The sequence below is a fragment of the Meles meles genome, chromosome 3 (genome assembly GCF_922984935.1).
Source record: "Meles meles chromosome 3, mMelMel3.1 paternal haplotype, whole genome shotgun sequence".
NCBI classification, from domain to species: domain Eukaryota; kingdom Metazoa; phylum Chordata; class Mammalia; order Carnivora; family Mustelidae; genus Meles; species Meles meles.
This window is the reverse complement of record NC_060068.1, coordinates 30,142,708-30,154,571: the sequence shown is the minus strand read 5'-3', so window position 1 is coordinate 30,154,571 and position 11,864 is coordinate 30,142,708. Positions and strand designations below refer to the sequence as shown.

The window sequence follows — 11,864 nt, the reverse complement described above, 5'->3', positions numbered from 1 at the left end:
CGAAGGAGTGGAGAGAATCTTCTCCAGAAGGAATACCATCAGTGAGTAAAGCCCAGCATGCTGTGCCTACAAAGGATTGTAGTGCTTCACTCGACCAAAGCCATCAGAATATTGAGGAATTCTTTGTATGAAAGATAGATGCACACTCATATAGTTATACTGAATTTAAAATGACCTACATAAATGCCTGGTTGTGGATATTAAGGAGGTACATATTGCATGGAGCATTGGTGTGGTGCATAAACAATGAATCTTGGAACACTGAAAAAATAAATTAAATTAAAAAAAAGATAAATGTAAGACACCTTTACAACAAAAATGTGAATTTGTTAAATCCATACTAAAAATGTCATGTGTAATTTAAAATGAAGTGTCAAATAATAACCTTTTTTAAAATAAATGATAATAATTAATGTAATAAATGTAATGAAAGTTTGAAAAGATAAATTGATGAAAATCGACCAGAAAGCACAGTAAAACACAAAATTTGACACTTAGGACAGAAAATAGAGTGAGAGGAATAAGTTGCTGGGGGGAGGTGGGATTGGGAGAGGGGGAGCGGGCTATGGACATTGGGGAGGCGAGGCGAACCATAAGAGACTATGGACTTTGAAAAACAACCTGAGGGTTTTGAAGGGTCAGGGGTGGGAGGTTGGGGCAACCTGAGGGTTTTGAAGGGTCAGAGGTGGGAGGTTGGGGGAACAGGTGGTGGGTAATGGGGAGGGCACGTTTTGCATGGAGCACTGGGTGTTGTGCAAAAAGAATGAATACTGTTACGCTGAAAAAATAAATAAAATGGAAAAAAAATTAAAAAAAAAAAGATGATCCAACATATACTTATGGGCATTTCTGTAAATGTGTATGACATTCATTATCTTTGACACAATATTTATCTATTTTTAATTTAATATTATAAAAAGACCTTTCTCTTTCTTTTTTTTTGTATCTATGAAAGAGTCATGTTTATTTAAAACTAACAGAATTTAACAATTGTCAAATGGGAAGAAAGAAATTACAGAAAAAATATATAACCATCTATATATGCCTGGTTTGCTTGTTTCTTTCAACGTGAATGGGAGTCTTAAAATTGGGCAAAAGGTCACTTTACATGTTATTTCTGTATCTTTTGAAGTACACCATCTATAATCTAATCATTTCTGGAAAGTTTTGTTATTTTTCTATAGGTCAAGAAACATTAGAAATATAGTTTCATGAACAATAAAAATATACAATATACAATACTGTTACGCTGAAAAAAATAAATAAATAAATAAAAAGAAAAAAAAAATATACATCAGGCTTCCTATTCTGTTATCTGGTGTTGTTTTTGTTTTTTGCGGTTTTTTTTTTTTATTTTTAATTTTTTTTTAATTTTTTTTCAGCATAACAGTATTTATTGTTTTTGCACCAAACCCAGTGCTCCATGCAATATGTGCCCTCCCTATTACTCACCACCTGGTTCCCCCAACCTCCCACCCTCCACCCCTTCAAAACCCTCAGGTTCTTTTTCAGAGTCCATAGTCTCTCATGGTTCACCTCCCGTTCCAATTTCCCTCAACTTCCTTCTCCTCTCCATCTTCCCATGTCCTCCATGTTTTTTGTTATGCTTCACAAGTAAGTGAAACCATATGATACTTGACTCTCTCTGCTTGACTTATTTCACTCAGCATAATCTCTTCCAGTCCCATCTATGTTGCTACAAAAGTTGGATATTCATCCTTTCTGATGAAGGCGTAATACTCCATCGTGTATACGGACCACATCTTCCTTATCCATTCATCTGTTGAAGGGCATCTTGGTTCTTTCCACAGTTTGGCGACCGTGGCCATTGCTGCTATAAACATTGGGGTACATATGGATTTTCTTTTCACTACATCTGTATAAAAGAACTTTTTTCTAAACCAATATATGACTTACAATACTGAATGATGATATAAAGAACACAGAAAATTAACAGAAATAATCATTAAATGGTATTTTCTTGAAAATACTCAATATTGGGGTGCCTGGGTGGTTCAGTGGATTAAGCCTCAGCCTTCAGCTCAGGTCATGGTCTCAGGGTCCTTGTATGGAGCCCAGTATCAGGCTCTCTGCTCAGCAGGGAGCCTGCTTCCTCCTCTCTCTCTGCCTGTCTCTGCCTACTTGTGATCTCTGTCAAATAAATAAATAAAAATCTTAAAAAAAGAAAATACTCAATATTGTCTTGAAAACAATTTCTTGAATATCCTCAAAATGAGGTAGACTGGTATTCTAAATTCACCTTGAGAGAAATTATGATAATATGAGAAGAAATCTATGCAGCCATGCATATAAAATAACATCACGTTTTAAATACTGTTATGTATTTTATATGTGAACAATAAGTTCTAGGAGATGGAATAAAGCTCTAGATGCATATCCTCAAATGTAACATGGTATGTAGCCACATTGACAGAATGGGAAGGGGAGGCGAAAACGTTGATGTTGTAGGAATGGGATGACTCATCACCCACAGTGGCCTGAGTTACAAATCATGGCCTGGTATTTTGGATATTTAGAAATCAAGTATTAGAGATGAGCATATTGTTTTAAAAACTGAGAAAGTATTGGGAAAAATTGTAAATGAATTTGAAGTATTTTCCCTGGGTGTCAAGAGGCACAGGTTATGGGATCATAATTTTATCCTGTGGTTTGTTGATGCCATTCCATACATTCTTGGGATAATATACTAAAGTGATAAAAGTTATTTCGGGTTGCTGGGGGGGGGAGGTGGGATTGGGAGAGGGGGAGCGGTCTATGGACATTGGGGAGGGGAGGCGAACCATAAGAGACTATGTACTCTGAAAAACAACCTGAGGATTTTGAAGGGTCAGGGGTGGGAGGTTGGGGCAACCTGAGGGTTTTGAAGGGTCAGGGGTGGGAGGTTGGGGGAACAGGTGGTGGGTAATGGGGAGGGCACGTTTTGCATGGAGCACTGGGTGTTGTGCAAAAAGAATGAATACTGTTACACTGAAAAAATAAATAAAAAAAAGTTATTTCAGTTAGTAATTTCCACATACTCAAATTATTGCAGATGTTCATTTCCTAAACTACCTTGAAATACCTACATCATGGTTCTGGGTCTATGTGAAGCAACTGATTTTCAGTTATTGGGTGGTCACGGTCAACTTGCAGAGGAAAACTGGGAGAGCTGGTTGTGTTCATAAGTTAAATAGATATTGCATTTGACACAGAAGCCACATTAGATATTGAATATCTGTTTATAAATTCTGATCTGTAGAATTATATTTTTATGTTAAAATACTTAGATTATTTCTGCTTTACTTTAATTTTACTCAATGATGTAAAGAAAACCATTCTATTTACTTTGCAAAAGATTTGCACCTGCTTCAATCTTTTAAACTTCACTAGAACTTTTGGGTCTAGCATCAGCATTACTGACAATAGACAGTGGAGAAAAAGGGAAAGAGATGGTTTCTTAATGAGTTGGAGAACTAAGGCTTGAACCTGAAGGAGGTTCATACATGGCAGAGAAAATAGGACCATATACTTCCATTGACCATGTCAAGATTGGTGCCAGGAGTTAATTTTATTTAATCCTGACCAAAGTCTCTCAAGGTTGAGACTACCATCAATATGAATGCAGATAGTTGCTGTTGATAAATCAAGTTTCAGAGATTTAAAGGGAATTCTTTGGATTTCTTGTAATAACATAGGTGGTAAATAGATGCAGATATTTATATGTGAAATTTCTATTTTAAAAGAATCCTATCATAACACTAAATATTTTAGGCAACAATTAGGAAATAACAAATGGTTATTTTTAACTACTCAGTACTAAATAGAAATTAAAAGAAAATTTAAAAGCTATTAATTAAAAATGTACTATTGATGAAACAGTGTGAAGAATACATACACATTATTTAAGCCTAAGTAAATTGGTTTAATGCTTCTATATTGTCATTTCAAGAAATTTCTTGTTTCCTCTCATTTTCAGTCTGAATCATATTTTCTCTTGTTCTTGGCAACCATAAAACTTTAATCACCAGTGTAGAAAATAGACACATCACTTCCAGATCCTCTCAATGAACTCTGACCCATGTCCTGCCCCCATACCAAAGATTCCCTAGGTGGTTTGCTTACAAAGATCAACCTTCTCTTTATTACCTCCTCTGTAAATTGCTTTGTAAATGCATATATTCAGTTTATTCCTCCATTATAATGAGAAAGTTCCTCTAAATAATGGTATTTATAAATAATTTGCATATTACCATTTTTATTTTAGTTTAAGAATATTTAATAAGCATTATCTATATTACATATATTATTTTCCTTGTTTTCCATGTTTGTATTCAATTGCAAATAAAATTTGAAAAACCTCTCACTTTATTGATGCACATATTTACAGAATAAAGCGATTTTTCAAATATAAGATCATTACAATAAAGATTAAATGTGAATTCCAGGTGATGAGATGTAATTTAGTTAAAACTATATAGTGATCCAGTGTAAATCTGGAAATGTGTCCTCTAGATACCAGACAATGAGGAATTTTCTTCTGAAGCAAACAAACCTCAAAGAAAGATCATTGGGATCACTAAATAAGTCTGGACGCAATCATTTTTGTCGATTATTGCATAGTTGGGAAAAGAATGTGCATTTAATAAAGAAATTTCTAGTTTCTTGCCTAAAATGTTTTAAGAATTCTCAGACTAAACTTTTATAATCATCTGAATGTAAAAAAAAAAAATCGCCACGAGTTTTCATATAAATTTGGATTGCTTCTTTTCATTTCAAGAACCCTGTCATACTTTTGTGTGAACTTTACCAAATTAAAGTTCTTTATGGACCTATAGGGGAAGAGTTCTCTAAGAGACCCATCAGATCTTTTTCTCCAGGAATTCCTTAAAAGTACTGGCTGCACGAAGTCTACCTTGGTTCTTTGGAAAATGTGTTCATACTTGTATCTGTATGTCCATAGATAATTATTTTGCATTGCTATTAGTTATATAGATTTTACAGTATCATGAAATGACTTTCCTAGAATGAATCAGATTACTGAGAGGAGAATCCCCTGGAATCTAGCCCAGCACAGGTCCCTACAGTATCTCTGCAATTTCGTACATGGACTTTTTCATGCCTTCTAATATTTTCACAACAGTTTCTATTAAAATGGACAAACAGTACAGAGGTCAAAATGCTTTAGTGACTTAGGAATTAATGTGCTTCTTAAATATTTAATAATGTGTATGTTCATTTGTTTAGATAGATATAGAGCTTGTAATCTGAAGAATTTTATTGTACACAGAGATCTAAAATGCACAGTATTTGTATGTGCATATATCTGTGTGCTTCTATATATATACCTTCATGAAATATCACAATAGCAAATCAGCACTGATAAATAGGTAAGTAGGTAGATATATGGAGTTATATCTGATTCACCAGTATATACTATGACTTTGGATTCATATTGAAAAGAAGTTTATTTTTTTATTGCAAAACAAGCTGCAGATTTTAGGAGCCAATGCTAAATCTAATGCTAGCTGTCACTTACTAGAAATGTCAATATGGATTAGTGAATCCAACTCTCTGACCTTTATCTCATAAGTATAGCAGATCAAAATCATGAGATATGATCTCACACTTCCTAGAATGCCTGTACTTAATAACTGAAAAAAAAAATAGGGCGCCTGGGTGGCTCAGTGGTTTAAGCCTCTGCCTTCGGCTCAGGTCAGATCCCAGAGTCCTGGGATTGAGTCCCGCATCAGGCTCTCTGCTCAGCAGGGAGCCTGCTTCTTCCTCTCTCTCTCTCTCTCTCTACCTGACTCTCTGCCTACTTGTGATCTCTCTCTGTCAAATAAATAAATAAAATCTTTTAAAAAAAGTAAAAAAAAACAAAAATAATAATGAGTTTTGGAGAGAAAGTGGCGAAAACACAACACTTGAGCACTATTGATTGGACTATATATTACTACAGCCTTTATGGAAATTTGTATAGAAGTTCTTCAAAAAGTTAAAAGTAAAACTCCTATATATTCCAACAATCCCACCTCTGGATATATACCCAAAGGAAGCAAAATGATATGAAATCAAATTTGAAGCTATACTTTACTCTTGTAATCATTATTGCGGTGTGATCATAATGGATAAAATATGGAAATTAATTTTACATGTTCATTGACAAATAAATGGAAAAATGAAATAAGAGCAACATTTATGAACCTGGAGGACTTTAAGAGAAGTGAAATAAGCCAAACACAGAAAGACACTTACAATAAATACAATTGTATATGAAATCTAGTAGTCCATCTTTAAAAGTAAAGAGTAGAATGGCAATTGTCAGTGACTGAAGGCAGGGAGAAATGGGAAGATGTGGGTGAAATGCTAAGTTGCCAGTGTACATGTTGAATAAGTCCTATTTAGAGCAATTTATATGTAGTTAACAAAATTGTATATTGGAAATTTTCTGTTACTATGGATCTCACCAGTTGGTAGTATTCATACACACACACACACACACACACACACACACACACACGCTAAGTGAATTGGTGGATATGCGCTTTGTAGTGATTACTGGAAATACTGGAAAGTGTAAGTATCTTTTTTTTTTTTTTTTTTTTTTTAGAGAACTCCAAAAGCATTTTAATTTGCCCTCCTGTGAGATAAGGTGAACAAATGAAGTAAAATAATGGTAGTGACCAGTCCCTGAGAATATAGTTAGTGGCAAAACTTTTTAGACCCTTGTGATGATCAATTCTAATTTATAATCAAGACAGCACAATCATTAGAAGCTACAAATATGGTTGTTCAAAGATGGACTTACCTACAACGGAGTCAGTTAAGACCAAAGGGACTTTTTAAGCACTCCTTGACTCCCTATATACATCCTAAGGCACAGGGTAGGGTTTTATAAACCTAATTACTCAGTTCTTAATTCCCTGGTAAATCATAAAATTATTCTGTTTTTCAGGGACCCACCAGGTTTAATCAAGGAATTATATCTGCTTTTCAAGGACAGGATATGGTAGATTTTTTTTTCATCTAAACCCCTGGCACAAAGTCACATTCAAAATTTGACTATTTAATATTCAAATACTTGTCAGTTAAATGACACAGAGCTACTATAAATGTTTATTGAACTGAAATGAACTGCTGTACAATGTCACACTAAAGCAGCTCCTCTTTGAGTCCAAGTGGTACTCCCAAGTCTTTCCAGATTTTTTTTTCAGCAATTCCACATAAAACAGCAGAACACCAGATCAGTTTGTTAAGTACTTAAATGTCTCACAAATGAGCATCTAAACTCCCATTAAAGCAAAAATATCATCAATGTCATCTGTCTCCTTAATGGTTCCTGATGCATTATGTTTGTTCATTTGCAGTACTGTCCATGAATCAGTTTCATTTTCAGTTCTTCCTGTAAGGTTTTCTTGAATTTGTTTCTCTTTAGTTTGTATGACAGGATTTGAAATTCTGCTACTCAGGAGAAGTTTACTGTTAGGGGAGAGATCATTTCTCTGAACTGTATACTGCGAGAGTCTCCATTTACTGCTATCTGTAGCATTCTGATTCCCTTGAGAGGATGGCTGAATTTCCTTTGAAAGAGTCAACTGGGGGCGCCTGGGTGGCTCAGTGGGTTAAAGCCTCTGCCTTCGGCTCAGGTCATGATCCCAGAGTCCTGGGATCGAGCCCCGCATCGGGCTCTCTGCTCCGCGGAGAGCCTGCTTCCTCCTCTCTCTGCCTAGTTGTGATTTCTCTCTGTCAAATAAATAAAAAAAAAACATTTAAAAAAAAAAGAAAGAAAGAGTCAACTGCAACTTTCTCTGTAGTTTCCTCTGTTCCAGTAAAAATCTATTCTGAGATCTTCTTCGTCTCACATGACACTTTGAAGTTTTGATTCCTGAGCCACGAAGAAGGCAGTTGCAAATAGATGTTTTTATGCACTCTAATTTCTTTGGCAGACTACACCCTTGAGCTTCCACATGTTTAAGCCGGTTACTTTTAAGAAGTTTGTTACCCAGAAAGGAGGCCTGAGCCTTGAGTTTTTTACTCCTGCACCACAAAATTGCTGTTCGGATTTCTTCAGCGAGTTGAGTAAAACTTTCAGCCTCTCGAAATCTCTGCACAAAACTTTTGGCACAGGGAGTTCCTGTTGCTTTCTGACAAGAATGTTTGGTTGCCTTTAGTTTGGACTGAGAACATTTTAAGTTGGTCTCCTGAGTAGCTTTGTGTTTCAGCTGTTTGCAGAAAGCTCTCACATCAAATTCTGATGACTTTTCTTTGAAGACTTTCTTATTCTTTATTGGCTTTCCAAGATCCACATTATTCTGTGTATTGATCCTCATTTGTTTAGCTTTTTTGGAAATTCTGTGTATAGTTTCTTGACTAGACCTTGGTGATTGCTCTTTTGATAAAAACAGTTTATTTAACAATTTAGTTACTCCTTTAGCTGCAAAAGCTGTAGGCATTTTTTTCTTAAAGACCTCAAAATAGGGCTGTCCTAAAAACTCAGCAATATCAGAAGGAAAAGTAAAATCTTTGAAGTAAGGCAGTGGTTGAATCCTAGAGACCTGCTGAAGCAATCCAAACAATGGCTCATATAAAGACGTCAGCCTTTTCAAAACACCTTTATAGAGAACCCATAACCTGCTCACCAGCCCAACCATCACAAGGTTTAAAATAATGAATTCTTGCAAGCCTAGGTGCTTCACAGTCAAGAGAAATGTCTTGCAGCAACAGTCCAAGAAGCGAAGTAACAACTTGCAGGCTCCCAAAATCTTCATGAGCACCAGCTCAACCACTGGTTGGCTAGGAATGACACATGCCTTGGTATTTACAGGCTGGTTTTCATTGGAAGAAAACAACTCAGACAGATGTTGAATTGAACCCTCCAAATCCATGTTTTTCAAACGTTTTAAACATTGTTCAACCTGTTTGAGGGCTAAATGGGGCTTGTGGCGGCCCATCCTGTTGTGATTGCTGTAGAGGACTGCACATAGCACATCTGTCTCTGCATCTAAGATTTGGTTCTTCAGTGACAGTGTAACAAGACAGCATTCTCTAATTACAGCTGCAACACAAAGATCTAGAGCTGCGTCGGGGTCCGGTACGGTAACAGCGCTGTGGCTCCCCGCCTTCGGAATTCTCACGCGGTTCCACGGCTCCAGGCCCGGGTGCACCGTAGCCATCTCGGGAGACGGGGGAGGGGCTCGGAAGGGCGGAGCTCGGCGAGACCTAATGAAGCGCGAAAGTGTAAGTATCTTAAATAAAGCTGTGCACCATATGTATATGTGTGTGTGTATACACACACACACACACACACACACACACACACACACACACACACACACATATATATATATATATATATATATATATACATGTCAATTATTCCTAAACAAATCTGAAGAAAAATGAACAAAAAAATGACAAGACTGAATTATATAATTTATACTGGATATGTCAAATCTGAGTGGCATGAGTGACCCATGCACACTAATTGTGATATTTTTTACTATCTTCACTATTGCCACTAAAATCAATATAGTTACTATCATACATTTTTATCCATACACATATCATCTTTGGATTTCTCAGGGACATTGTTCCCAAAAAGTTTCAAAACACTCATTGATTTTCACAAAGCATCCTACTTTGCTATCACAGATGTAACTATTACTCCACTGGACAGTTAGTGATAGGCAAATAAATTTTTATTTTATATTTTTATTATTACTTATTTTTTAAGTTAACTTTAAAAAATATTGTATTTACTTATTTGACAGAAAGCACAAGCAAAGGGAGCAGGAGAGGGATAAGCAGGCACCCCTCCAACCAGGGAGCCAGATTCAGGGCTCACTATCAGGGGCCTGGGATCATGAGCAGAGCCTAAGGCAGAAGTTTAACTGACTTAGCCACCCAGGTGTCCTGAAGACAATTTTTTTAATAGCATAGTTAAATACAGAAAGCAGTAAAATCGGGTAAAATTTGTGTTAAAAAAATAATCCTATCCCTTTGGGCCCACCCATTTCCTTCATATATGGGCCTGCACATAGAAAAAGTTTACATTTTTGAATAAAGATGCAAAGTATGTAAAAAACTTTAAACTGATGCAAACAAAAACAAAAACAAAGGAAAACCAAGGCAGAGGAAGGTGTTTAAACTTTCCTTGACTTGTTGGAATGGTGGTAACAGAGAGCTTTATGAGGGAATCTGTAGGGAAGGAGGGCAAACAAATTCTCCACTTAATAAAAAGTAAAAAAAAAAAAACAAACCAAACCAAAACACCACAAAACAAAGCTTTAAAATCGATCCCTGGTTGTAGACAAGTTCTCCAAAACCAGTAGCTGGCACCCCTGCAACAAACAAAGAGGGAGAAAAGTTCCTGGATTATCTCAACAATCAGGTCCTTTTCCTCTGCTGACTATACTGGGGGGTTTCTGGACTGTACTCCGTTGGGTCGCCAGTGCAGGGGCTGCGCAGGCTGACCAAGCTGACCAGTCTGTTCCCTTCCTGATGTTGGGCTCCTGTGGGTTAACCCAGCTGCCCCCTCCTACCCAGCTGCCCCTCCCGCCTGGCCTGCCACCTGCTCCACCCAGAGACCAGCCCCTTCTCTGTGGCAGCTGAAGCTGTGCTCCTGCCCCTGGAGGCCTGGTCCTTCTGGCCTTCAGTGGAGGGTCTCATGGCCCCTGAGAGCTCTCCCGCTCTCCTGTGGCCTCGCTGCTCTTCCTGAAGGAGAAGCCCCTCCACCAGAAAGACTTCTGAAAGGAAAAGTGCTTCTTCTTGTTTCTTGGGGTCTCTCGCTGCTGGGTTAGTGCAGGGCTGGTCCCTGGCCTTTGGGGGAGACATACAGCAGGGGACCAAGGCGGCCTCCCTGTCAGAGGGCGCAGCCTAGCCCGTCTTGGCGGCCTCCCCCCTCCCAGGGCGCCTCCTTCTCTGCGAGGTAGCCTGACTTCAGGGGTAACCATGGAGGCTCTTCCTTCTGGGCCACCCGTGGGACGCCGCCCTTCTCCCAGCAGCAACAGGCTCTTCCAGGTCTGGGCTCCAGCACTGCCATTGGCTTGCAGCTCATCCTTTGGAGCCTGGGTAGGCTGGGAGTGGGATTTGTGGCACCTTTACCTGCGGGTGATGGGACTGGTGGGGAAATGGAAGGGGTGCATGACAGCACCAGGAATAATGGGACACTGGAAATAACAGGGGGAGGCTTAGTGGTTTTTTTTGTTGTTGTTGTTGTTGTTTTGTTTTGTTTTTGTTTTCATTTTTTTAATAAACATTCTTAGGATGTATTTTGTGAGGCAGATTTACAACACTACAGTCTTGATTAAGAAGGAAAGCGGAAAAAAACACACAGAAAAAACCAATACCCACATTTTCTAAAAGATCATAGTCTTAGGAGTTAATTTAAACCACAGGAACTTTTCACTTATCTCATCTTAGCTGTACCAGTCAGTGATAATATGCCTCTTTCAAATTCAATTATTTTACTAAAAATACCTTGGTATGAAAAAAAATACCTTGGTTTGGACAAATTCTCACATTTGCAGGTCCATTACCATTCATAGATGTGCTATGTATTTTGTCAGAGAATTATAATTATTTCGTGACCGTATTTACATGAATATAGTATTAAGTGTAGACCTTAGTTTAATTTACCATAAATAGAGAAAAGAAGTGCATTGATGATTGTAGATGTCAGCCATTGATTAAAATATCAATTCCACTAGATTTACTACCATTTTACAGTAGAATACAAGGTACAACAACAGTTCTTTCAAGAATTCTATAATGTTATGTCTAAGGCTTAAAGAGAGCTTCATTTTTTTAAACACACAAGTATGTAAAAATTTATTTACTTTTTAACATTTAATTATATATCTATA

At 37.3% G+C, this 11,864-nt stretch overlaps 1 protein-coding gene across 1 annotated transcript; it reads right to left on the bottom strand.

Annotated features, from left to right (window-relative positions):
• Nucleotides 1–6,719: 6,719 nt before the first annotated feature.
• On the bottom strand, nt 6,720–9,173 carry LOC123938595 (nucleolus and neural progenitor protein-like). Its single transcript, XM_046000119.1, has 2 exons — nt 7,797–9,173; nt 6,720–7,595 (listed from the first exon to the last, which is right to left on the bottom strand). Exons 1-2 carry the CDS (start codon nt 9,171–9,173, stop codon nt 7,284–7,286), a joined length of 1,689 nt encoding a protein of 562 aa, XP_045856075.1. The 3' UTR covers nt 6,720–7,283.
• Between the last annotated feature and the right edge of the window lie 2,691 nt (nt 9,174–11,864).